The sequence below is a fragment of the Palaemon carinicauda genome, chromosome 43 (assembly GCF_036898095.1).
Source record: "Palaemon carinicauda isolate YSFRI2023 chromosome 43, ASM3689809v2, whole genome shotgun sequence".
In the NCBI taxonomy this organism is placed as follows: Eukaryota; Metazoa; Arthropoda; class Malacostraca; order Decapoda; family Palaemonidae; genus Palaemon; species Palaemon carinicauda.
In genome coordinates, this window is record NC_090767.1 from 9,221,552 (window position 1) to 9,248,702 (window position 27,151).

At 57.9% G+C, this 27,151-nt stretch overlaps 1 protein-coding gene across 1 annotated transcript; it reads right to left on the bottom strand.

Annotated features, from left to right (window-relative positions):
• On the bottom strand, positions 1-26,064 carry LOC137633710 (uncharacterized). Its single transcript, XM_068365958.1, has 3 exons — positions 25,878-26,064; positions 5,168-5,673; positions 1-351 (listed from the first exon to the last, which is right to left on the bottom strand). The coding sequence occupies exons 1-3, from the start codon at positions 26,062-26,064 to the stop codon at positions 1-3; spliced, it is 1,044 nt and encodes a 347-aa protein (XP_068222059.1).
• Between the last annotated feature and the right edge of the window lie 1,087 nt (positions 26,065-27,151).

The window sequence follows — 27,151 nt, forward strand, 5'->3', positions numbered from 1 at the left end:
CTATGTGTTGGGGATTCGGGGAATGGGACCTGGGGTCACTTTGGTGTTGGGGATTTGGATAAGGGGACCTGGCGTCACCTTGGTGTTGGGGAATAGGGAAAGGGGACCTGGGGTCACCTTGGTGTTGGGGATTTGGGGAATGGAACCAGGGGTCACCTCGATGTTGGGAATTTTAGGAAGGGGACCTGGGGTCACCTTGGTGCTGGGGACTCGGGGAAGGGGACTTTGGGTCACCTTGGTGGAGTGGATTTTGGGAAGGGGACCTGGGGTTTCTTTGATGTTGGGGATATGTGGAAGGAGACCTGGGGTCACTTTGGTGTTGGGGGTTTGGGGAAGATGACCTAGGGTCACCTTTTTGAGGGGGATTTGGGGAAGGGGACCTGGGGTTACCTTGTTTTTGGGGATTTTGGGAAGGGGACATGGGGTCACCTTGGTGAAGGGAGATTTCCGGGAGGGGACTGGGGGTCATCTTGGTGTTCGGGATTTGGGGAAGGGGAACTGGGGTCACCTTGGTGGGGGGATTTGGGGAAGGGGACATGGGGTCACCTTGGTGTTGGGGACTTGGGGGAGGGATCCTGGTGTCACCTTGGTGTTGCGGACTTGGGGAAGGGGACATGGGGTCACCTATTTGTTGGGGATTTGGGGAAGGGGAAATGGTGTCACCTTGGTGTTGGGGACTTGGGGAAGTGGACATATGGTCACATTGGTTTTGGGGACTCGTGGAAGGGGACCTGGGGTCAACTTGGTGTTGGGGACTTGAGGAAGGGGACCTGGGGTCACTTCAGTGTTGGGGACTTGGGGAGGTGGACCTGGGGTCACCTTGGTGTTGGGGACTTGGGGAAGGGGATCGGGGGTCACCTTGGTGTTGGGGACTTGGCGAAGGGGATCTGGGGTCACCTTGATGTTGGGGACTTGGGGAAGGGGACTTGGGGTCACCTTGGTGGGAGGGATTTGGGGAAAGGTACCTATGGTCAGCTTGGTTTTGGCGATTTGGGGAATGGGACTGGGGTCACCTTGGTGGTGGGGATTTGGGGAAGGGGACCTGGGGTCACCCGGTGTGTTAAATTTGGGGGAGGGGAACTGGGGTCACCTTGGTGGGGGAAATTAGGGGAAGGTGACTTTGGGGTCACCCTGGTGGGGGAAATTTCGGGAAGGGGACCTGGGGTCTTTTTGGTGGGGGGAATTTTGGAAAGTTGACCTGGGGTCACCTTGGTGTTAGGGATTTGGGGAAGGGGACCTTTGGTCCTTTTGGTGGTGGGGATTTTGGGAACGGGACCTGGGGTCTCCTTGGTGTTGGAGATTTGGGGAAGGGGACCTGGGGTCACCTGGGGGGGAAAATTTGGGGAAGGTAACCCGGGGTCACCTTGGTGTTGGGGATATGGGGAAGGAGACCTGGGGTCACCTTGGTGGGGGGATTTTGGAAAGGGGACCTGGAGTCTCCTTGGTGGGAGGGATTTGGGGAAGGGGACCTTGGGTCACCTTGGTTGGGTGGATTTGGGGAAGGGGACCTGGGGTCACCTTGATGTTGGGGATATGGGGAAGAGACCAGGGGTCACTTTGGTGTTGGGGATTTGGGGAAGGGGACCTAGGGTCACCTTTTTGAGGGGGGATTTGGGGAAGGGGACCAGGGGTTAACTTGTTTTTGGGGATTTTGGGAAGGGGACCTGGGGTCACCTTGGTGGGGGGAGATTTCGGGAAGGGGACTGGGGTTCATCATGGTGTTGGGGATTTGGGGAAGGGGACCTAGGGTCACCTTGGTGGGGGATTTGGGGAAGGGGACATGGGGTCACCTTGGTGTTGGCGATTTGGGGGAGGGGATCTGGTGTCACCTAGGTGTTGCGGACTTGGGGAAAGGGACTTGGGGTCACCTATTAGTTGGGGATTTGGGGAAGGGGACCTGGTGTCACCTTGGTTTTGGGGACTTGGGGAAGGGGACATATTGTCACATTGGTGTTGAGGACTTGTGGAAGGGGACCTGGGGTCACCATGGTGTTGGGGACTTGAAGAAGGGGACCTGTGGTCACCTTCGTGTTGGGGATTTGGGGAAGGGGACCTACTCTCACCTTTGTGGGGGGATTTGGGGAAGGGGACCAGGGGTCACCTTGGTGTTGGGGATTTAGGGAAAGGGACCTGAGGTCTTCTTGGTAGGGGGAATTTGGGAAAGCGGTCCGGGGGTCACCTTGGTGTTGGGGATTTCGGGAAGGGGTCCTGTTTGTCACTTTGGTGGTGGGGATTCCAGAGAGGGGACCTTTGGTCACCTTGGTGGGGAAATTTGGGGAAGGTGAGATAGGGTCAACTTGGTGTGGGAAATTTGGGGAAGGTGACCTCGGGTCTTCTTGGTTAGGGAAATTTGGAGAAAGAGACCTGGGTCTCCTTGCTGGCGGGGATTTGGGGAAGGGGACTTGGGGTCACCTTGGTGTTGGGGATAATGGGAAGGGGACCTGGCGTCAGCTTGGTGTTGGGGATTTGGGGAAGGGGACCTAGGGTCACCTTGGTGTCGGGGACTTGCAGATGGGGACCTTGGGTCACCTTGGTGTTGGGGACTTGGGGAAGGAGACCTGGGGTCACCTTGGTGTTGGTGATTTAGGGAAGGGGACATTGGGTCACCTTAGTGGGAGGGATTTGGGGAAGGGGACCTGGGGTTACCTTGTTGTTGGGGATTTTGGGAAGGGGACCTGGGGTCAACTTGGTGGGGGGGTTTGGGGAAGGGGACCTAGAGTCACCTTGGTGTTGGGGATTTGGGGATGGGGACCTGGGGTCAACTTGGTTTTGGGGATTTGGGGAAGGGGACCTGGGGTCAGCTTGGTGGTGAGATTTGGGTAAGGGGACCTTGGGTCACCTTGGTGTTGGGGATTTGGTTAAGGGGACCTTAGGTCACCTTGGCATTGGGGATTTGAGGAAGGGGACCTTGTGTCACCTTGGTGTTAGGGATTTGGGGAAGGGGACCTGGGATCACCTATGAGTTGGGAATTCGGGGAATGGGACCTGGGGTCACCTTGGTGTTGGAGATTTGGGGAAGGGGACCTGGGGTCACCTTGGTGTTTGAAATTTGGGGAAGGGGACCTGGGGTCACCTTGGTGTTGGGACTAGGGGAAGGGGACATGGGGTCACCTTGGTGTTGGGGATTTGGGGAAGGGACCCAGGGGTCACCTTGATGTTGGGGATTTGGGGAAGGGAACCTGGGGTCACCTTGGTGTTGGGAACTTGGGGAAGGGAACCTGGGGTAACCTTGGTGTTGGGGATTTGGGGAGGGGAACCCGGGGTCACCTTGGTGTTAGGGACTAGGGAAAGGAGACCTGGGGTCACCTTGGTGGTGGGGATTCGGGGAAGGGGACCTGTGGTCCTCTGGTGGGGGAAATTTGGGGAAGTGGACCTGGGGTCACCTTGGTGTTGGGGATTTAGGGAAGGGGACCTGGGGTCACCTTGATGTTGGGGATTTGGGGATGGGGACCTGGGGTCACCTTGGTGTTGAGGGTTTGGGGGAGGGGACCTAGGGTCACCTTTTTGAGGGGGGATTTGGGGAAGGGGACCTGGGGTTACCTTGTTTTTGGGGATTTTGGGAAGGGGACAGGGGGTAACCTTGGTGGAGGGAGATTTCGGGAAGGGGACTGGGGGTCATCTTGGTGTTGGGGATTTCGGGAAGGGGACATGGGGTCACCTTGGTGTTGGGGATTTGGGGGAGGGATCCTGGTGTCACCTTGGTGTTGCGCACTTGGGCAAGGGGACATGGGGTCACCTATTTGTTGCGTATTTAGGGAAGTGGACCTGGGGTCACCTTGGTGCTGCGGATTTAGCCTTGGAAAGGTATGATGGGTCGTACACGACCCCTACAGCATTTTCAAAACCTGTTTTTTCCCATAAATCATCAGCTGTCTCGAATATGGAATTGATCGACCTGCAAGGGGTGACTAGTCTACATGCCATTGTCTGCTTTAGGACTGATTTTCGTCTAACTTCCCTTCTTCCCCGTTTTTTTACCCCCCCCAGGGGTCGACCTCGACCCTGCATACCTTTATAGGGGTAAGTGATCAAACAGCAAAGTTATTACATAATTATAAATTGTCGAACAGTGTTGATATTTGTTTGGTTCTTTATAGTTTGAAAGTGTTGGTGGATGGTGTGTCTACCACTTGCATGACATTGGTTTTGGCTTAGATGCCATATATTGCCATGAGGTCCATTTTCCCTCAAATGCAAATTTCTGAATTTTGTTTATTTTTTGCAAATTTGATTTTTTTCTATTTATTTTGAATTTATCTTCAATAATGGCCAGGTGGCAGTTTTTCCTCGGCATGGATGTCATCAACACACTTCTAATGGAGTTAAAAAGAGATGTTGATGATAATATGGAGCTTGCAACCCCATTCTTCATTTCAAGTGGTAGATTGGGCTGTAAGAGTTGTTGCGGTCTGCGGCCATTTTGTTGACATACCCGAAAGGTAAGTTGGCATATCTCTATATATTCTTGTTCTGTATAGAATTCGTGATATTTTGGTATATTTTAATGCATAAATATCATATTTTATAGGAGATACAATGATTTTCATAAGAAATTTACATTGTGAAACTAGGCCGTCAAAAATGACCTTTAGATTTCGCCCCTGTTATAACAGTAAATTACATCTTAGTGCACATTTTATTAGGTATTTTTGTTCTAGGATAATATGAGTTTATTCTATAAAAAAATTAGCCTCTTCCTATTTCATTTGGGTACCCAAAAAAATTCATGAAATTTGGACAATTTTTTTAGGCCAAAAAAAGTTACTCTTTTTTTCTCATTTCAGATCTTGACTTCTATGGGTCCAACTTATTTCCAGCAATTACACGCTGTTGCTTTGCCATCTAAGAAGGTGTCCCTAAAGGGATTTATGTGTATATGTATATTTCTATTTTTTGTGAATATTTACATCAAGTCTTTTTTTGTATACTTAAATTTTTAATATGTTTCCAATAAATAGTTATTTTGTAGATGGGTATCATTTATATTTTCAGTAATTTTTAGCATTCTTTGAAGTATTTTTAGAAAGTCAAACAATATAGATTGATGCATAACTGAATTTTTCCTGAATTTATTTCGGAGTCGGGGTCGCTCACGACCGAGTATAGCCTTAAAGGGGTGTCCGAGTAGCATACCTATCCAGGGTTAGGGAAGGGGACATAGGGTCACCTTGGTGTTGGGGATTTGGGGAAGGGGACCTGGGGTCACCTTGGTGGTGGAGATTTGTGGAAGGGGACCTAGGGTCACCTTGGTATTGGGGATTTGTGGAAGAGCACCTCGGGTCACCTTGGTTTTGGGGACTTGAGGAAGGGGACCTGTGGTCACCTCAGTGTTGGGACTTGGGGAAGTGGACCTAGGGTCACCTTTGGTGTTGGCGAATTGGGGAAGGGGATCAGGGGTCACCTTGGTGTTGGGGACTTGGCAAAGGGGACCTGGGGTCACCTTGATGTTGGGGACTTGGGGAAGGGGACCTGGGGTCACATTGGTGGGGGGGCTTTTGGGAAGGGGAACTGGGGTCACCTTGGTGGGGGGATTTGGGAAAGGGGACCTGGAATCACCTTGGTGTTGGGGATTTGGGGAAGGGGACTCGGAGTCATCTTGGTGTGTGAAATTTGGGGAAGGGGAACTGGGGTCACCTTGGTGGGGGAAATTTCGGGAAGGTGACTTGGGGTCACCTTGGTGGGGGAAATTTTGGGAAGGTTACCTGGGGTCACCTTGGTGTGGGAAATTTGGGGAAGGTTACCTGGGGTCACATTGGTGGGGGGGGAATTGTGGCAGGGGACATGGGGTCACTTTGGTGTTGGGGATTTGAGGATGCGGACCTTGGCTCACTTGGCCGGGGAAATTTGGGGATGGGTACCTGGGGTCACCATGGCCTGGGAAATTTGGGGAATGGGACCAGGGGTCACCTTGGTGTTAAAGATTCGGGGAAGGGGACCTGGGGTCACATTGTTGGGGAAACCTTGGGAAGGGTACCTGAGGTCACCTTGGAAAGGAGATTTGGAGAAGGGGACCTGAGATCACCTTGGTGGTGTGGATTTAGGAAAGGGGACCTTGGGTCACCTTGGTGGGGGTGGATTTGGGGAAGGGGACCTTGGTTCAACTTTTTAGGGGGATTTTAGGGATGGCGACCTTGGGTCACCTTGGTGGCGGGATTTGGGGAAGGGGACCCTGGGTCGCCTTGGTGTTGGGGATATGGGGAAGGGGACCTGGCGTCACCTTGGTGTTGGGGATTTGGGGAAGGGGACCTGGTATCACCTTGGTGTTGGGGACTTGCAGAAGGGGACCTGGGGTTACCTTGGTGTTGGTGATTTAGGGAAGGGGACCTGGGGTCACCTAAGTGGTGGGATTTGGGGAAGGGGACCTGGGGTCACCTTGTTGTTAGGGATTTTGGGAAGGGGACCTGGGGTCAACTTGGTGGGGGGATTTGGGAAAGGGGACCTGGAGTCACCTTGGTGTTGGGGATTTTGGGAAGGGGACTTGGGGTCACCTTGGTTTTGGGGGTTTGGGGAAGGGGACCTGGGGTCAGCTTGGTGGTAGGATTTTGGGAAGGGGACCTGGGGTCACTTTGGTGTTGGGGAATTTGGGAAGGGGACCTGAGGTCACCTTGTCGTTGCGGATTTGGTGAAGGGGACCTGGTGTCACCTTGGTGTTAGGGATTTGGGAAAGGGGACCTGGGTCACCTATGTGTTGGGGATTCGGGGAATGGGACCTGGGGTCACTTTGGTGTTGGGGATTTGGATAAGGGGACCTGGCGTCACCTTGGTGTTGGGGAATAGGGAAAGGGGACCTGGGGTCACCTTGGTGTTGGGGATTTGGGGAATGGAACCAGGGGTCACCTCGATGTTGGGGATTTTAGGAAGGGGACCTGGGGTCACCTTGGTGCTGGGGACTCGGGGAAGGGGACTTTGGGTCACCTTGGTGGAGTGGATTTTGGGAAGGGGACCTGGGGTCTCTTTGATGTTGGGGATATGTGGAAGGAGACCTGGGGTCACTTTGGTGTTGGGGGTTTGGGGAAGATGACCTAGGGTCACCTTTTTGAGGGGGATTTGGGGAAGGGGACCTGGGGTTACCTTGTTTTTGGGGATTTTGGGAAGGGGACATGGGGTCACCTTGGTGAAGGGAGATTTCCGGGAGGGGACTGGGGGTCATCTTGGTGTTCGGGATTTGGGGAAGGGGAACTGGGGTCACCTTGGTGGGGGGATTTGGGGAAGGGGACATGGGGTCACCTTGGTGTTGGGGACTTGGGGGAGGGATCCTGGTGTCACCTTGGTGTTGCGGACTTGGGGAAGGGGACATGGGGTCACCTATTTGTTGGGGATTTGGGGAAGGGGAAATGGTGTCACCTTGGTGTTGGGGACTTGGGGAAGTGGACATATGGTCACATTGGTTTTGGGGACTCGTGGAAGGGGACCTGGGGTCAACTTGGTGTTGGGGACTTGAGGAAGGGGACCTGGGGTCACTTCAGTGTTGGGGACTTGGGAGGTGGACCTGGGGTCACCTTGGTGTTGGGGACTTGGGGAAGGGGATCGGGGGTCACCTTGGTGTTGGGGACTTGGCGAAGGGGATCTGGGGTCACCTTGATGTTGGGGACTTGGGGAAGGGGACTTGGGGTCACCTTGGTGGGAGGGATTTGGGGAAGGTACCTATGGTCAGCTTGGTTTTGGCGATTTGGGGAATGGGACTGGGGTCACCTTGGTGGTGGGGATTTGGGGAAGGGGACCTGGGGTCACCCGGTGTGTTAAATTTGGGGGAGGGGAACTGGGGTCACCTTGGTGGGGGAAATTAGGGGAAGGTGACTTTGGGGTCACCCTGGTGGGGGAAATTTCGGGAAGGGGACCTGGGGTCTTTTTGGTGGGGGGAATTTTGGAAGTTGACCTGGGGTCACCTTGGTGTTAGGGATTTGGGGAAGGGGACCTTTGGTCACCTTGGTGGTGGGGATTTTGGGGAACGGGACCTGGGGTCACCTTGGTGTTGGAGATTTGGGGAAGGGGACCTGGGGTCACCTTGGGGGGGAAAATTTGGGGAAGGTAACCCGGGGTCACCTTGGGTTGGGGATATGGGGAAGGGACCTGGGGTCACCTTGGTGGGGGGATTTTGGAAGGGGACCTGGAGTCTCCTTGGTGGGGGGATTTGGGGAAGGGGACCTTGGGTCACCTTGGTTGGGGGATTTGGGGAAGGGGACCTGGGGTCACCTTGTGTTGGGGATATGGGGAAGGACCAGGGGTCACTTGGTGTTGGGGATTTGGGGAAGGGGACCTGGGGTCACCTTGGGGGGGATTTGGGGAAGGGGACCAGGGGTCACTTGTTTGGGGATTTTGGGAAGGGGACCTGGGGTCACCTTGGTGGGGGGAGATTTGGGGAAGGGGACTGGGGTCACCTTGGTGTTGGGGATTTGGGGAAGGGGACCTAGGGTCACCTTGGTGGGGGATTTGGGGAAGGGGACTGGGGTCACCTTGGTGTTGGGATTTGGGGAAGGGGATCTGGTGTCACCTGGTGTTGCGGACTTGGGGAAGGGACTGGGGTCACCTATTGGTTGGGGATTTGGGGAAGGGGACCTGGGTCACCTTGGTTTTGGGGACTTGGGGAAGGGGACATATTGTCACTTGGTGTTGGGACTTGTGGAAGGGGACCTGGGGTCACCTTGGTGTTGGGGACTTGGAAGGGGACCTGGGTCACCTTCGTGTTGGGGATTTGGGGAAGGGGACCTACTCTCACCTTGTGGGGGGATTTGGGGAAGGGGACCAGGGGTCACCTTGGTGTTGGGGATTTGGGGAAGGGACCTGGGTCCTTGGTGGGGGAATTTGGGAAAGGGTCCTGGGGTCACCTTGGTGTTGGGGATTTCGGGAAGGGGTCCTGTTTGTCACTTTGGTGGTGGGGATTTGGGGAAGGGGACCTGGTCACCTTGGTGGGGAAATTTGGGGAAGGTGAGATAGGGTCAACTTGGTGTGGGAAATTTGGGGAAGGTGACCTGGGTCTTCTTGGTTAGGGATTTGGGAAGGGGACCTGGGTCACCTTGTGGGGGGATTTGGGGAAGGGGACCTTGGGGTACCTTGGTGTTGGGGATTGGGAAGGGGACCTGGGTCACCTTGGTGTTGGGGATTTGGGGAAGGGGACCTGGGGTCACCTTGGTGTTGGGGACTTGAAGGGGACCTGGGTCACCTTGGTGTTGGGGACTTGGGGAAGGGACCTGGGGTCACCTTGGTGTTGGGGATTTGGGGAAGGGGACCTGGGTCACCTTGGTGGGGGATTTGGGGAAGGGGACCTGGGGTACCTTGGTGTTGGGGATTTTGGGAAGGGACCTGGGGTCACTTGGTGGGGGTTTGGGGAAGGGGACCTGGGGTCACCTTGGTGTTGGGGATTTGGGGAAGGGGACCTGGGGTCACCTTGGTTTGGGGATTTGGGGAAGGGGACCTGGGGTCACCTTGGTGGTGAGATTTGGGAAGGGGACCTGGGTCACCTTGGTGTTGGGGATTTGGGAAGGGGACCTGGGGTCACTTGGTGGGGGGATTTGGGAAGGGGACCTGGGTCACCTTGGTGTTGGGGATTTGGGAAGGGGACCTGGGGTCACCTTGGTTTTGGGGTTTGGGGAAGGGGACCTGGGGTCACCTTGGTGGTAGGATTTGGGAAGGGGACCTGGGGTCACCTTGGTGTTGGGGAATTTGGGGAAGGGGACCTGGGTCACCTTGGTGTTGGGATTTGGGAAGGGGACCTGGGTCACCTTGGTGTTGGGATTTGGGAAGGGGACCTGGGTCACCTTGTGTTGGGGATTTGGGGAAGGGGACCTGGGGTCACTTGGTGTTGGGGATTTGGAAGGGGACCTGGGGTCACCTTGGTGTTGGGGATTTGGGGAAGGGGACCTGGGGTCACCTTGGTGTTGGGGATTTGGGGAAGGGGACCAGGGGTCACCTTGGTGTTGGGGATTTGGGGAAGGGGACCTGGGGTCACCTTGGTGTGGGGATTTGGGGAAGGGGACTGGGTCACCTTGGTGGGGGATTTGGGGAAGGGGACCTGGGGTCACCTTGGTGTTGGGGATTTGGGAAGGGACCTGGGGTCACTTGGTGTTGGGGGTTTGGGGAAGGGGACCTGGGGTCACCTTTGAGGGGGATTTGGGGAAGGGGACCTGGGGTCACCTTGGTTTGGGGATTTGGGAAGGGGACTGGGGTCACCTTGGTGAGGGGATTTGGGGAAGGGGACCTGGGGTCATCTTGGTGTTGGGGATTTGGGGAAGGGGACCTGGGGTCACCTTGGTGGGGGATTTGGGGAAGGGGACCTGGGGTCACCTTGGTGTTGGGGACTTGGGGAAGGGACCTGGGTCACCTTGGTGTTGGGATTTGGGGAAGGGGACTGGGGTCACCTTTGTTGGGGATTTGGGGAAGGGGACCTGGGGTCACCTTGGTGTTGGGGACTTGGGGAAGGACTGGTCACTTGGTGGGGATTTCGGGAAGGGGACCTGGGGTCACTTGGTGTTGGGGATTTGGGAAGGGGACCTGGGGTCACCTTGGTGTTGGGGACTTGGGGAAGGGGACCTGGGGTCACCTTGGTGTTGGGGATTTGGGGAAGGGGACCGGGGTCACCTTGGTGTTGGGGACTTGGGAAGGGGACCTGGGGTCACCTTGTGTTGGGGACTTGGGGAAGGGGACTGGGGTCACCTTGGTGGGGGATTTGGGGAAGGGGACCTGGGGTCACTTGGTTTTGGGATTTGGGGAAGGGGACTGGGGTCACCTTGGTGGTGGGGATTTGGGGAAGGGGACCTGGGGTCACCTTGGTGTGTTATTTGGGGAGGGGACCTGGGGTCACCTTGGTGGGGGATTGGGGAAGGGGACTGGGGTCACCTTGGTGGGGGATTTGGGAAGGACCTGGGGTCACCTTTTTGGGGATTTGGGAAGGGGACCTGGGGTCACCTTGGTGGGGGATTGGGGAAGGGGACCTGGGGTCACCTTGGTGTTGGGGATTTGGGGAAGGGGACCTGGGTCACCTTGGTGGGGGATTTGGGGAAGGGGACCTGGGGTCACCTTGGTTGGGATTTGGGGAAGGGGACCTGGGTCACCTTGGTGTTGGGATTTGGGGAAGGGGACCTGGGGTCACCTTGGTGGGGGATTTGGGAAGGGGACCTGGGTCACCTTGGTTGGGGATTTGGGGAAGGGGACCTGGGGTCACCTTGGTGGGGGATTTGGGGAAGGGGACCTGGGGTCACCTTGGTGGGGGATTTGGGGAAGGGACCTGGGGTCACCTTGGTGTTGGGGATTTGGGGAAGGGGACCTGGGGTCACCTTGGTGTTGGGGATTTGGGAAGGGGACCTGGGGTCACCTTGGTGTTGGGGATTTGGGGAAGGGGACCTGGGGTCACCTTGGTGTTGGGGACTTGGGGAAGGGGACCTGGGTCACCTTGGTGTTGGGGATTTGGGAAGGGGACCTGGGTCACCTTGTGTTGGGGATTGGGGAAGGGGACCTGGGGTCACCTTGGGGGGATTTGGGGAAGGGACCTGGGGTCACCTTGGTGTTGGGATTTGGGGAAGGGGACCTGGGGTCACCTTGGTGTGGGGATTTGGGGAAGGGGACCTGGGGTCACCGGTGTGTTATTTGGGGAAGGGGACCTGGGGTCACCTTGGTGGGGGATTTGGGGAAGGGGACTGGGTCACCTTGGTGGGGGATTTGGGAAGGGGACCTGGGGTCACCTTTGTTGGGGATTTGGGGAAGGGGACCTGGGGTCACCTTGGTGGGGGATTTGGGGAAGGGGACCTGGGGTCACCTTGGTGTTGGGGATTTGGGGAAGGGAGACCTGGGTCACCTTGGTGGGGGATTTGGAAGGGGACCTGGGGTCACCTTGGTTAGAATTTGGGGAAGGGGACCTGGGTCACCTTGGTGTTGGGATTTGGGGAAGGGGACCTGGGGTCTCCTTGGTGGGGGATTTGGGGAAGGGGACCTGGGTCACTGGTTGGGGATTTGGGGAAGGGGACCTGGGTCACCTTGGTGTTGGGGATTTGGGGAAGGGGACCTGGGGTCACCTTGGTGGGGGATTTGGGGAAGGGACCTGGGGTCACCTTGGTGTTGAGGATTTGGGGAAGGGGACCTGGGGTCACCTTGGTGTTGGGATTTGGGGAAGGGGACCTGGGGTCACCTTGGTGTTGGGGATTTGGGAAGGGGACCTGGGGTCACCTTGGTGTTGGGGACTTGGGGAAGGGGACCTGGGGTCACCTTGGTGTTGGGGAATTTGGGGAAGGGGACCTGGGGTCACCTTGGTGTTGGGGATTTGGGGAAGGGGACCTGGGGTCACCTTGGTGTTGGGGACATTTGGGGAAGGGGACCTGGGGTCACCTTGGTGTTGGGGATTTGGGGAAGGGGACTGGTCATATTGGTGTTGGGGACTTGGGGAAGGGGAACCTGGGGTCACCTTGGTGTTGGGGACTTGGGGAAGGGGACCTGGGGTCACCTTGGTATTGGGATTTGGGGAAGGGGACCTGGGTCACCTTGGTGGGGGGATTGGGGAAGGGGACCTGGGGTCACTTGTGGGGGGATTTGGGAAGGGGACCTGGGGTCACCTTGGTGGGGGGATTTGGGAAGGGGACCTGGGTCACCTTGGTGTTGGGGATTTGGGGAAGGGGACCTGGGGTCACCTTGGTGTTGGGGATTTGGGGAAGGGGACCTGGGGTCACCTTGGGTGGGGATTTGGGGAAGGGGACCTGGGGTCACCTTGGTGGGGGATTTGGGGAAGGGGACTAGGGTCACCTTGGTGGGGGATTTGGGGAAGGACCTGGGGTCACCTTGGGTTGGGGATTGGGGAAGGGGACCTGGGGTCACCTTGGTGTTGGGGATTTGGGGAAGGGGACCTGGGTTCACCTTGGTTGGGGATTTGGGGAAGGGGACATGGTGTTGGGGACTTGGGAAGGGGACCTGGGGTCACCTTGGTGTTGGGGACTTGGGGAAGGGACCTGGGGTCACCTTGGTGTTGGGGACTTGGGGAAGGGGACCTGGGGTCACCTTTGGGGGGGATTTGGGGAAGGGGACCTGGGGTCACCTTGTGTTGGGGATTTGGGAAGGGGACCTGGGGTCACCTTGGTGGGGGATTTGGGGAAGGGGACCTGGAGTCACCTTGGTGTTGGGGATTTGGGGAAGGGGACCTGGGGTCACCTTGGTTTGGGGATTTTGGGAAGGGGACCTGGGGTCAGCTCGGTGGTTGGGATTTGGGGAAGAGGACCTTGGGTCCCCTTGGTGTTGGGGATTTGGGGAAGGGGACCTGGGGTCATCTTGGTGGGGGGGATTTGGGGAAGGGGACCTGGGGTCACCTTGGTGGGTGAAATTTGGGGAAGGGGAACTGGGGTCACCTTGGTGGGGGAAATTTGGGGAAGGTGACTTGGGGTCACCTTGGTGGGGGAAATTTGGGGAAGGTTACCTGGGGTCATATTGGTGGGGGAAATTTGGGGAAGACCCTGGGGTCACCTTGGTGGGGGGGATTGGGGAAAGGGACCTGGGGTCACCTTGGTGGGGGGATTTAGGGAAGGGGACCTGGGGTCATCTTGGTTGGGTGGATTTAGGGAACAGGACCTGGGGTCACCTTTGTGTTGGGGATTTGGGGAAGGGGACCTGGGTCATCTTGGCCGGGGAAATTTGGGAAGGGTACATGGGGTCACCTTGGCTTGGGAAATCTGGGGAAGGGGCCTAGGGGTCACCTTCGTGTTGAAGATTTGGGGAAGGGGACCTGGGGTCACTTGGTGGGGGAACCTTGGGAAGGGGACCTGGGGTCACCTTGGAAGGGGGTTTTGGAGAGGGGGACCTGGGTCACCTTGGTGGTGTGGATTTAGTAAAGGGGACCTTGGGTCACCTTGGTGGCGGGATTTGGGGAAGGGGACCTGGGGTCTCCTTGGTGTTGGGGATTTGGGGAAGGGGACGTGTGGTACTCTTGGTGGGGGGCTTTCGGGAAGGGGCCCTGGGGTCACCTTGGTGTTGGGGATTTGGGGAAGGGGACCTGGTGTCACCTTGGTGTTAGGGACTTGTGGAAGGGACATGAAGTCAGCTATTTGTTGGGGATTTGGGGAAGGAGACCTGGGGTCACCTTGGTGTTGGGGACTTGGGGAAGGGGACCTGTGGTCACCTTCGCGTTGGGGACTTAGGGAAGGAGACCTAGGGTCACCTTGGTGTGGGGATTTGGGGAAGGGGACCTGGGGTCATCTTGGTGTTGGGGATTTGGGGAAAGGGACCTAGGGTCTTCTTGGTGGGGGGAATTTGGGAAAGCGGTCCTGTGGTCACTTTGGTGGTGGTGATTTTGGGAGGGGGACCTGGGGTCACCTTGATGGGGAAATTTGGGGAAGGTGACTAGGGTCACCATGGTGTGGGAAATTTGGTGAAGGTGACCTGGGGTCACCTTGGTTAGGGAAATTTGGAGAAAGAGACCTGGGTCTCCTTGCTGGGGGGGGGGGATTTGGGAAGGGGACCTGGGGTCACCTTGGTGTTGGGGATATGGGGAAGGGGACCTGGTCACCTTTGTGTTGGGGATTCGGGGAAGGGGACCTGGTCACCTTGGTGTTGGGATTTGGAAGGGGACCTAGGGTCACCTTGGTGTTGAGGACTTCGGGAAGTAGACCTGGGGTCACCTTGGTGTTGGTGATTTAGGGAAGGGGACCAGGGTCACCTTAGTGAGGGGGATTTGGGGAAGGGGACCTGGGGTCACCTTGTTGTTGGGGATTTTGGGAAGGGGACTGGGGTCAACTTGGTTGGGGGATTTGGGAAAGGGGACCTGGGTCACTTTGGTGTTGGGGATTTGGGGAAGGGGACCTGGGGTCACCTTGGTTTTGGGGATTTGGGGAACGGGACCTGTGGTCAGCTTGGTGGTGGGATTTTGGGAAGGGGACCTGGGGTCACTTTGGTGTTGGGGATTTGGGGAAGGGGACCTGAGGTCACCTTGGCGTTGGGAATTTGGGAAGGGGACATGGTGTCACCTTGGTGTTAGGGATTTGGGGAAGGGGACCTGGGGTCCCTTGTGTTTGGGATTCGGGGAAGGGGACATGGGGTCAGCTTTGTGTTGGGGACTTGGGGAAGGGGACCTGGGGTCACCTTGGTGTTTGAAATCTGGGGAAGGGGACCTGGGGTCACCTTGGTGTTGGGGACTAGGGAAAGGGGACCTGGGTCACCTTGGTGTTGAGGACTTGGGGAAGGGGACCTGGGGTCACCTTGGTGTTGGGGATTTAGGGAAGGGAACCAGGGGTCACTTGATGTTGGGGATTTTGGGAAGGGGACCTGGGGTCACCTTGGTGCTGGGGACTTGGGGAAGGGGATATGGGGTAACCTTGGTGTTGGGGATTTGGGGAGGGGGACCGAGGTCACCTTGGTGTTAGGGACTGGGGAAGGGGCCTGGGGTCACCTTGGTGGTTGGGATTTGGGAAGGGGACCTTTGGTCACCTTGGGAGAAATTTGGGGAAGGGACCTGGGGTCTCCTTGGTGTTGGGGATTTAGGGAAGGAGACCTGAGGTCACCTTGGTGTTGGGGATTTCCGGAAGGGGACCTGGGGTCACCTTCGTGGTGGAGATTTGGGAAGGGGACCTAGGGTCACCTTGGTATTGGGGATTTGGGGAAGGAGGACCTCAGTCACCTTGGTGTTGGGACTTGGGGAAGGGGACCTGGGGTCACTTGGTGTTGGGGATTTGGGAAGGGGACCTGGGGTCACCATGGTGTGGGGATTTGGGGAAGGGGACCTGGGGTCACCTTGGTGGGAGGATTTGGGAAAGGACCAGGAGTCACCTTGGTGGGGGATTGGGGAAGGGGACCTGGGTCACCTTGGTGGGGGGATTTGGGAAGAGGACCTGGGTCACCTTGGTGGGGGGGTTTAGGGGAAGGGGACCTGGGGTCACATTGGTAGGGGGATTTAGGGAAGGGGACCTGGGGTCATCTTGGTTGGGGGATTTGGGGAAGAGGACCTGGGGTCACCTTGGTGGGGGATTTGGGAGGGGACCTGGGGTCACCTTGGTGTTGGGGATTTGGGGAAGGGACCTGGTGTCACCTTGGTGTTGGAGACTTGGGGAAGGGGACAGGGGGTCACCTATTTGTTGGGATTTGGGGAAGGGGACCTGGGTCTCCTTGGTTGGGGGGAGGGGGGATTTGGGGAGAGGACCTGGGGTCACTTGGTGTTGGGGATATGGAAGGGGACCTAGGGTCACCTTGGTGTTGGGGATTTTGGGAAGGGGACTAGGTCACCTTGGTGGGGGGATTTGGGGAAGGGTACTGGGGTCACCTTGGTGTTGGGGACTTGGGAAGGGGACCTGGGGTCACCTTGGTGTTGGGGACTTGGGGAAGGGACTTGGGGTCACCTTGGTGTTGGGGATTTGATTAAGGGGACCTACAGTCACCTTTGTGGGGGAATTGGGTTGAGAATTTGGGGTCACCTTGATGGGGGAATTTGGGGTCACCTTGGTGGGGGGATTTGGGGAAGGGGACCTGGGTACCTTGGTGTTGAAATTTGGGAGGGGACCTGGGTCACCTTGGTGGGGGAGATTTGGGGAAGGGGGACTGGGGTCACTTTGGTGTTGGGGATTTGGGGAAGGGACCTGGTGTCACCTTGGTGTTGGACTTGGAGAAGGGACATGGGTCACCTTGATGGGGATTTGGGAAGGAGACCTGTGGTCATTGGTATTGGGGACTTGGGGAAGGGGACCTGGGGTCACCTTGGTGTTGGGACTTTGGGGAAGGGGACCTGGGGTCACCTTGTTTGGGGGATTTGGGGAAGGGGACCTGGGGTCACCTTGGTGTTGGGGATTTGGGGAAGGGGACCTGGGGTCACCTTGGTGTTGGGGATTTGGGAAGGGGTCCTGGTCACTTTGGTGGTTGGGATTTGGGGACGGGACCTGGGGTACCTTGGTGTTGGGGATTTGGGAAGGGGACCTTGGGTCACCTTCGTGGGGGATTTGGGGAAGGAGACCTGGGGTCACCTTGGTGTTAGGGATATGGGGAAGGGAGACCTGGGGTCACCTTGGTGGAGGGATTTGGGAAAGGGGACTGGTCTCCTTGGTGGGGGATTTGGGGAAGGGGACTTGGGGTCACCTTGGTGGGGGATTTGGGGAAGGGGACCTGGGTCACCTTGGTGTTGGGGATTTGGGGAAGGGGACCTGGTGTCACCTTGGTGTTAGAGACTTGGGAAGGGACATGGGGTCACCTATTTGATGGGGATTTGGGGAAGGGACCTGGGTCATTGTGTTGGGGACTTGGGGTAGGAGACCAGGGTCACCTTGGTGTTGGGGACTTGGGAAGGGGACCTGGGGTCACCTTGTTTGGGGATTTGGGGAAGGGGACCTGTGGTCACCTTGGTGTTGGGATTTGGGGAAGGGACTGGGGTCACCTTGGTGTTGGGGATTTGGAAGGGGACCTGGTCACCTTGGTGTTGGGATTTGGGGAAGGGACCTGGGGTCACCTTGGTGTTGGGGATTTGGGGAAGGGGACCTGGGTCACATTGGTGGGGGATTTGGGAAGGAGACCTGGGGTCACCTTGGTGTTGGGGATTGGGGAAGGGAGACCTGGGGTCACCTTGGTGGGGATTTGGGGAAGGGGACCTGGGGTCACCTTGGTGGGGGATTTGGGGAAGGGGACCTGGGGTCACCTTGGTGGGGGGATTTGGGGAAGGGGACCTGGGGTCACCTTGGTGTTGGGGATTTGGGGAAGGGGACCTGGGTCACCTTGGTGTTGAGACTTGGAGAAGGGACCTGAGGTCACCTATTTGTGGGGATTTGGGAAGGGGACCTGTGGTCATTGGTGTTGGGACTTGGGGAAGGAGACCTGGGGTCACCTTGGTATTGGGACTTGGGGAAGGGGACCTGGGGTCACCTTGGTGTTGGGGACTTTGGGGAAGGGGACCTGGGGTCACCTTGGTTTGGGGGATTTGGGGAAGGGGACCTGGGGTCACCTTGGTGTTGGGGATTTGGGAAGGGGACCTGGGGTCTTCTTGTTGGGGGGAATTTGGGAAGGGGACCTGGGTCACCTTGGTGTTGGGATTTGGGAAGGGGACCTGGGGTCACCTTGGTGGTAGGGATTTGGGGAAGGGGACCTGGGGTCACCTTTTTGGGATTTGGGGAAGGGACCTGGGTCACTTGGTGTTGGGGATTGGGGAAGGACCTGGGGTCACCTTGGTGTTGGGGATTTGGGGAAGGGGACATGGGGTCACCTTTATTGGGATTTGGGGAAGGGACCTGGGTCACCTTGGTGTTGGGGATTGGGGAAGGACACCTGGGGTCACCTTGGTGGGGGATTTGGGGAAGGGGACCTGGAGTCACCTTGGTGGGGGATTTGGGGAAGGGACCTGTGGTCACCTTGGTGGGGTTGGTTTGGGGAAGGGGACCTGGGGTCACCTTGGTGTTGGGGATTTGGGGAAGGGACCTGGGTCACCTTGGTGTTGGGGATTTGGGGAAGGGGACCTGGGGTCACCTTGTGGGGGGATTTGGGGAAGGGGACCTGGGGTCACCTTGGTGTTGGGGATTTGGGAAGGGGACCTGGGGTCACCTTGGTGTTGGGGATTTGGGGAAGGGGACCTGAGTCACCTTGTGTTGGGGATTTGGGGAAGGGGACCTGGGGTCACCTTGGTGGGGGATTTGGGGAAGGGGACCTGGGGTCACCGGTGTTGGGATTTGGGGAAGGGACCTGGGGTCACCTTGGTGTTGGGGATTTGGGGAAGGGGACCTGGGGTCACCTTGGTGTTGGGGATTTGGGGAAGGGGACCTGGGGTCACCTTGGTGTTGGGGATTTGGGGAAGGGGACCTGGGGTCACCTTGGTGTTGGGGATTTGGGGAAGGGGACCTGGGGTCACCTTGGTGGGGGATTTGGGGAAGGGGACCTGGGGTCACCTTGGTGGGGGATTTGGGGAAGGGGACCTGGGGTCACCTTGGTGTTGGGGATTTGGGGAAGGGGACCTGGGGTCACCTTGGTGGGGATTTGGGGAAGGGGACCTGGGGTCACCTTGGTGGGGGGATTTGGGGAAGGGGACCTGGGGTCACCTTGGTGGGGATTTGGGGAAGGGGACCTGGGGTCACCTTGGTGGGGGATTTGGGGAAGGGGACCTGGGGTCACCTTGGTGGGGGAAATTTGGGGAAGGGGACCTGGGGTCACCTTGGTGGGGGATTTGGGGAAGGGGACTGGGGTCACCTTGGTGGGGGATTTGGGGAAGGGGACCTGGGGTCACCTTGGTGGGGGATTTGGGGAAGGGACCTGGGGTCACCTTGTTGGGATTTGGGGAAGGGGACCTGGGGTCACCTTGGTGTTGGGATTTGGGGAAGGGGACCTGGGTCACCTTGGTGGGGAATTTGGGGAAGGGGACCTTGGGGTCACCTTGGTTGGGGATTTGGGGAAGGGGACCTGGGTCACCTTGGTGTTGGGGATTTGGGGAAGGGGACCTGGGGTCACCTTGGTGGGGGATTTGGGGAAGGGGACCTGGGGTCACCTTGGTGTTGGGGATTTGGGGAAGGGGACCTGGGGTCACCTTGGTGTTGGGGATTTGGGGAAGGGGACCTGGGTCACCTTGGTGTTGGGGACTTGGGGAAGGGGACCTGGGGTCACCTTGGTGTTGGGGACTTGGGGAAGGGGACCTGGGGTCACCTTGGTGTTGGGATTTGAGAAGGGGACCTGAGTCACCTTGGTATTGGGGATTTAGGAAGGGACCAGGTGTCACCTTGGTGTTGGTGATTTGGGGAAGGGACCTGGGGTCACCTTGGTGTTGGGGATTTGGGGAAGGGGACCTGGGTCACCTTGGTGTTGGGATTTGGGGAAGGGGACCTGGGGTCACCTTGTGTTGGGGATTTGGGGAAGGGACCTGGTCACCTTGGTGTTGGGACTTGGGGAAGGGGACCTGGGGTCACCTTTGTGGGGGATTTGGGGAAGGGGACCTGGTCACCTTGGTGTTGGGGATTTGGGGAAGGGGACCTGGGGTCACCTTGGTGGGGATTTGGGAAGGGGACCTGGGTCACCTTGGTGTTGGGATTTGGGGAAGAGACCTGGGGTCACTTGGTGTTGGGGATTTGGGGAAGGGGACCTTTGGTCACCTTGGTGGGGATTTGGGGAAGGGACCTGGGGTCACCTTGGTGTTGGGGATTTGGGGAAGGGGACCTGGGGTCACCTTGGTGGGGGATTTGGGGAAGGGGACCTGGGTCACCTTGGTGTTGGGGATTTGGGGAGGGGACCTGGGGTCACCTTGGTGGGGGATTTGGGGAAGGGGACCTTGGGTCACCTTTTTGGTGGATTTTGGGAAGGGGACCTGGGGTCACCTTGGTGGGGTGGATTTGGGGAAGGGGACCTGGGTCACCTTGGTGTTGGGGATTTGGGGAAGGGACATGGTGGTCACCTTGTGTTAGGGACTTGGGAAGGGGACCTGGGGTCACCTTGGTGTTGGGATTTGGGGAAGGGGACTGTGTCACCTTGGTGTTGGGGACTTGGGGAAGGGACCTGGGTCACCTATTTGTTGGGGATTTGGGGAAGGGGACCTGGGGTCACCTTGGTGTTGGGGACTTGGGAAGGGGACCTGGGTCACCTTGTGTTGGGGACTTGGGGAAGGGGACCTGGGGTCACCTTGGTGTTGGGGATTTGGGAAGGGACCAGGGGTCCTTGTGTTGGGGATTTTGGGAAGGGGACCTGGGGTCACCTTGGTGCTGGGGACTTGGGGAAGGGGACCTGGGGTCACCTTGGTGTTGGGGATTTGGGGAGGGGACCGAGGTCACCTTGGTGGGGATTTAGGGAAGGGGACCTGGGGTCACCTTGGTGGTTGGGATTTGGGGAAGGGGACCTTTGGTCCCTTGGGGGAAATTTGGGGAAGGGACCTGGGGTCTCCTTGGTGTTGGGGATTTAGGGAAGGAGACCTGGGTCACCTTGGTGTTGGGGATTTCGGGAAGGGGACCTGGGGTCACCTTCGTGGTGGAGATTTGGGAAGGGGACCTAGGGTCACCTTGGTATTGGGGATTTGGGGAAGAGGACCTCAGCTCACCTTGGTGTTGCGGACTTGGGGAAGGGGACCTGGGGTCACCTTGGTGTTGGGGATTTGGTGAAGGGGACCTGGGGTCACCATGGTAGTGGGGATTTGGGGAAGGGGACCTGGGGTCACCTTGGTGGGAGGAATTTGTGGAATAGGACCAGGGTCACCTTGGTGGGGGAAATATGGGGAAGGGGACCTGGGATCACCTTGGTGGGGGGATTTTGGGAAGGGGACCTGGGGTCACCTTGGTGGGGGGGTTTAGGGGAAGGGGACCTGGGGTCACCTTGGTGGGGGGATTTAGGGAAGGGGACCTGGGGTCATCTTGGTTGGGTGGATTTGGGGAAGAGGACCTGGGGTCACCTATGTGAAGGGGATTTTGGGATGGGGACCTGGGGTCACCTTGGTGTTGGGGATTTGGGGAAGGGAACCTGGTGTCGCCTTGGTGTTGGAGACTTGGGGAAGGGGACAGGGGGTCACCTATTTGTTGTGGATTTGGGGAAGGGGACCTGGGTCTCCTTGGTTGGGGGGAGGGGGGATTTGGGGAGAGGACCTGGGGTCACTTGGTGTTGGGGATATGAGAAAGGGGACATGGGGTCACCTTGGTGTTGGGGATTTTGGGAAGGGGACCTTAGGTCACCTTGGTGGGGTGGATTTGGGGAAGGGTACTTGGGGTCACCTTGGTGTTGGGGACTTGTGGAAGGGGACCTGGGGTCACCTTGGTGTTGGGGACTTGGGGAAGGAGACTTGGGGTCACCTTGGTGTTGGGGATTTGGGGAAGGGGACCTACAGTCACCTTTGTGGGGGAATTGGGGTTGAGGATTTGGGGTCACCTTGATGGGGGAATTTGGGGTCACCTTGGTGGGGGGATTTGGGGAAGGGGACCTGGGTTACCTTGGTGTTTGAAATTATGGGAGGGGGACCTGAGGTCACCTTGGTGGGGGAGATTTGGGGAGGGGGACTAGGGGTCACTTTGGTGTTGGGGATTTGGGGAAGGGACCTGGTGTCACCTTAGTGTTTGAGACTTGGAGAAGGCGACATGAGGTCACCTATTTGATGGGGATTTGGGAAAGGAGACCTGTGGTCTAATTGGTATTGGGGACTTGGGGAAGGGGACCTGGGGTCACCTTGGTGTTGGGTACTTTGGGGAGGGGACCTGGGGTCACCTTGTTTGGGGGATTTGGGGAAGGGGACCTGTGGTCACCTTGGTGTTGGGGATTTGGGGAAGGAGACCTGGGGTCTTCTTGGTGTTGGGGATTTGGGAAGGGGTCCTTTGGTCACTTTGGTGGTTGGGATTTCGGGGAACGGGACCTGGGGTTACCTTGGTGTTGGGGATTTGGGAGAGGGGACCTGGGTCACCTTCGTGGGGGAAATTTGGGGAAGGAGACCTGGGGTCACCTTGGTGTTAGGGATATGGGGAGGGAGACCTGGGGTCACCTTGGTGGGGGATTTGGGAAGGGGACCTTGGTCACCTTGGTGGGGGGATTTGGGGAAGGGGACTTGGGGTCACCTTGGTGGGGTGGATTTGGGGAAGGGGACCTGGAGTCACCTTGGTGTTGGGGATTTGGGGAAGGGGACCTGGTGTCACCTTAGTGTTAGAGACTTGGAGAAGGCGACATGAGGTCACCTATTTGATGGGGATTTGGGAAAGGAGACCTGTGGTCAAATTGATGTTGGGGACTTGGGGTAGGAGACCCAGGGTTACCTTGGTATTGGGGACTTGGGAAGGGGACCTGGGGTCACCTTCGTGTTGGGTACTTTGGGGAGGGGACCTGGGGTCACCTTGTTTGGGGGATTTGGGGAAGGGGACCTGGGTCACCTTGGTGTTGGGGATTTGGGGAAGGGACTTGGGGTCACCTTGGTGTTGGGGATTTGAAGAAGGGGTCTTTTGGTCACCTTGGTGGTTGGGATTCGGGAAGGGGACCTGGGGTACCTTGGTGTTGGGGATTTGGGGAAGGGGACCTGGGGCACCTTGGTGGGGGATTTGGAGAAGGAGACCTGGGGTCACCTTGGTGTTGGGGATATGGGGAGGGGACCTGGGGTCACCTTGGTGGGGATTTGGGAAGGGGACCTTGGTCTCCTTGGTGGGGGATTTGGGGAAGGGACCTGGGGTCACCTTGGTGGGGGGATTTGGGGAAGGGGACCTTTGTCACCTTGGTGTTGGGATTTGGGGAAGGGGACCTGGGGTCACCTTAGTGTTAGAGATTTGGGAAGGGACCTGAGGTCACCTTGATGGGGATTTGGGAAGGAGACCTGTGGTCATTGGTGTTGAGGACTTGGGGAAGGGACCTGGGGTCACCTTGGTATTGAGGATTTGGGGAAGGGGACCTGGGGTCACCTTGGTGTTGGGGATTTGGGAAGGGGACCTGGGGTCACCTTGGTTTGGGGGATTTGGGGAAGGGGACCTGGGGTCACCTTGGTGTTGGGGATTTGGGAATGGGACCTGGGGTCTTCTTGTTGGGGGGAATTTGGGGAAAGGGGACCTTGGGTCACCTTGGTGTTGGAGATTTGGGAAGGGGACCTGGGGTCACTTGGTGGTAGGGATTTAGGAAGGGGACTGGGGTCACCTTTATTGGGATTTGGGGAAGGGGACTGTGGTCACTTGGTGTTGGGGATTGGGGAAGGACCTGGGGTCACCTTGGTGTTGGGGATTTGGGGAAGGGGACTGGGGTCACCTTTATTGGGATTTGGGGAAGGGACTGTGGTCACTTGGTGTTGGGGATTGGGGAAGGACACCTGGGGTCACCTTGGTGGGGGGATTTGGGAAGGGGACCTGGGTCTCCTTGGTGGGGGGATTTGGGGAAGGGACCTGGGTCACCTTGGTGGGGTTGGTTTGGGGAAGGGGACCTGGGGTCACCTTGGTGTTGGGGATATGGGGAAGGGACCTTGGGTCACCTTGGTGTTGGGGATTTGGGGAAGGGGACCTAGGGTCACATTTGGTGGAGGGGATTTGGGGATGGAGCCCTGGGGTTACCTTGGTGTTGGGGATTTTGGGAAGGGGACTTGGGGTCACCTTGGTGTTGGGGACTTGGGGAAGGGGATCTGAGTCACCTTGGTTGAGGGGATTTGGGGAAGGGGACCTGGGGTCACCTTGGTGGGGAGATTTGGGGAAGGGGACCTGGGGTCACCTCGGTGTTGGGAACTTGGGGAAGGGACCTGGGGTCACCTTGGTGTTGGGGACTTGGGGAAGGGGACCTGGGGTCACCTTGGTGTTGGGGATTTGGAGGGGACCTGGGGTCACCTTGATGTTGGAGACTAGGAGAAGGGGACTGGGGTCACCTGGTGTTGGGATTTGGGGAAGGGGACCTGGGTCACCTTGGTGGGGGATTTGGGGAAGGGGACCTGGGTCACCTTGGTGGGGGATTTGGGAAGGGGACCTGGGGTCACCTTGGTGTTGGGGATTTTGGGAAGGGGACCTGGGGTCACCTTGGTGGGGGATTTGGGGAAGGGACCTGGGTCACCTTGGTGTTGGGGATTTGGGGAAGGGGACCTGGGGTCACCTTGGTGGGGATTTGGGGAAGGGGACCTGGGGTCACCTTGGTGGGTGAAATTTGGGGAAGGGGAACTGGGGTCACCTTGGTGGGGGAAATTTGGGGAAGGTGACTTGGGGTCACCTTGGTGGGGGAAATTTGGGGAAGGACCTGGGGTCACCTTGGTGGGGGATTTGGGGAAGACCTGGGGTCACCTTGGTGGGGGATTTGGGGAAGGGACCTGGGGTCACCTTGGTGGGGGGATTTAGGGAAGGGGACCTGGGGTCACCTTGGTTGGGTGGATTTAGGGAAAGGGGACCTGGGGTCACCTTGGTGTTGGGGATTTGGGGAAGGGGACCTGGGTCATCTTGGGGGGAAATTTGGGAAGGGACCTGGGGTCACCTTGGTTGGGATTGGGGAAGGGGCCTAGGGGTCACCTTCGTGTTGAAGATTTGGGGAGGGGACCTGGGGTCACTTGGTGGGGGAACTTGGGAAGGGGACCTGGGGTCACCTTGGAAGGGGGATTTGGAGAGGGGGACCTGGGTCACCTTGGTGTGGGATTTAGTAAAGGGGACCTGGGTCACCTTGGTGGGGGATTTGGGGAAGGGGACCTGGGGTCTCCTTGGTGTTGGGGATTTGGGGAAGGGGACCTGTGGTCACCTTGGTGGGGGGCTTTCGGGAAGGGGACCTGGGGTCACCTTGGTGTTGGGGATTTGGGGAAGGGGACCTGGGTCACCTTGGTGTTAGGGACTTGGGGAAGGGACTGGTCAGCTTTGTTGGGGATTTGGGGAAGGAGACCTGGGGTCACCTTGGTGTTGGGGACTTGGGGAAGGGGACCTGTGGTCACCTTCGCGTTGGGGACTTGGGGAAGGAGACCTAGGGTCACCTTGGTGTGGGGATTTGGGGAAGGGGACCTGGGGTCACCTTGGTGTTGGGGATTTGGGGAAGGGACCTAGGGTCCTTGGTGGGGGGATTTGGGAAGGGGACCTGGGTCACTTTGGTGGTGGGATTTGGGAGGGGGACCTGGGGTCACCTTGATGGGGAAATTTGGGGAAGGGACTAGGGTCACCTTGGTGTGGGAAATTTGGTGAAGGTGACCTGGGGTCACCTTGGTTAGGGAAATTTGGAGAAGAGACCTGGGTCACCTTGGGGGGGGATTTGGGAAGGGGACCTGGGGTCACCTTGGTGTTGGGGATATGGGGAAGGGGACCTGGTCACCTTGTGTTGGGGATTGGGGAAGGGGACCTGGTCACCTTGGTGTTGGGATTTGGAAGGGGACCTGGGGTCACCTTGGTGTTGAGGATTTGGGGAAGTAGACCTGGGGTCACCTTGGTGTTGGGATTTAGGGAAGGGGACCAGGGTCACCTTGGTGAGGGGGATTTGGGGAAGGGGACCTGGGGTCACCTTGTTGTTGGGGATTTGGGAAGGGGACTTGGGGTCACTTGGTTGGGGGATTTGGGAAAGGGGACCTGGGTCACCTTTGGTGTTGGGGATTTGGGGAAGGGGACCTGGGGTCACCTTGGTTTTGGGGATTTGGGGAACGGGACCTGTGGTCAGCTTGGTGGTGGGATTTTGGGAAGGGGACCTGGGGTCACTTTGGTGTTGGGGATTTGGGGAAGGGGACCTGAGGTCACCTTGGCGTTGGGAATTTGAGGAAGGGGACATGGTGTCACCTTGGTGTTAGGGATTTGGGGAAGGGGACCTGGGGTCCCCTATGTGTTTGGGATTCGGGGAAGGGGACATGGGGTCAGCTTTGTGTTGGGGACTTGGGGAAGGGGACCTGGGGTCACCTTGGTGTTTGAAATCTGGGGAAGGGGACCTGGGGTCACCTTGGTGTTGGGGACTAGGGAAAGGGGACCTTGGGTCACCTTGGTGTTGAGGACTATGGAAAGGGGACCTGGGGTCACCTTGGTGTTGGGGATTTAGGGAAGGGAACCAGGGGTCACATTGATGTTGGGGATTTTGGGAAGGGGACCTGGGGTCACCTTGGTGCTGGGGACTTGGGGAAGGGGATATGGGGTAACCTTGGTGTTGGGGATTTGGGGAGGGGGAACCGAGGTCACCTTGGTGTTAGGGACTAGGGAAAGGGGCCTGGGGTCACCTTGGTGGTTGGGATTTTGGGAAGGGGACCTTTGGTCCCCCTCCTGGGAGAAATTTGGGGAAGTGGACCTGGGGTCTCCTTGGTGTTGGGGATTTAGGGAAGGAGACCTGAGGTCACCTTGGTGTTGGGGATTTCCGGAAGGGGACCTGGGGTCACCTTCGTGGTGGAGATTTGGTGAAGGGGACCTAGGGTCACCTTGGTATTGGGGATTTGGGGAAGAGGACCTCAGCTCACCTTGGTGTTGCGGACTTGGGGAAGGGGACCTGGGGTCAACTTGGTGTTGGGGATTTGGTGAAGGGGACCTGGGGTCACCATGGTAGTGGGGATTTGGGGAAGGGGACCTGGGGTCACCTTGGTGGGAGGAATTTGTGGAATAGGACCAGGAGTCACCTTGGTGGGGGAAATATGGGGAAGGGGACCTGGGATCACCTTGGTGGGGGGATTTTGGGAAGAGGACCTGTGGTCACCTTGGTGGGGGGGTTTAGGGGAAGGGGACCTGGGGTCACATTGGTAGGGGGATTTAGGGAAGGGGACCTGGGGTCATCTTGGTTGGGTGGATTTGGGGAAGAGGACCTGGGGTCACCTATGTGAAGGGGATTTTTGGGATGGGGACCTGGGGTCACCTTGGTGTTGGGGATTTGGGGAAGGGAA

What these genes read in the sequence shown, in the direction of transcription:
- LOC137633710 (XM_068365958.1), bottom strand. Translation starts at nt 26,064, where the DNA reads ATGTCCCCTTCCTCAAATTCCCAACGCCAAGGTGACCTCAGGTCCCCT. An exon ending in CCAAATCCCCAACACCAAAG is followed by an intron (nt 5,674 to 25,877) that starts GTGACCCAGGTC and finishes TCCCCCACCAAG; the next exon opens with GTGACCCCAAGTCACCTTCC. An exon ending in CCCAAATCCCCAACACCAAG is followed by an intron (nt 352 to 5,167) that starts GTGACCCTATGT and finishes CCCCTCAAAAAG; the next exon opens with GTGACCCTAGGTCATCTTCC.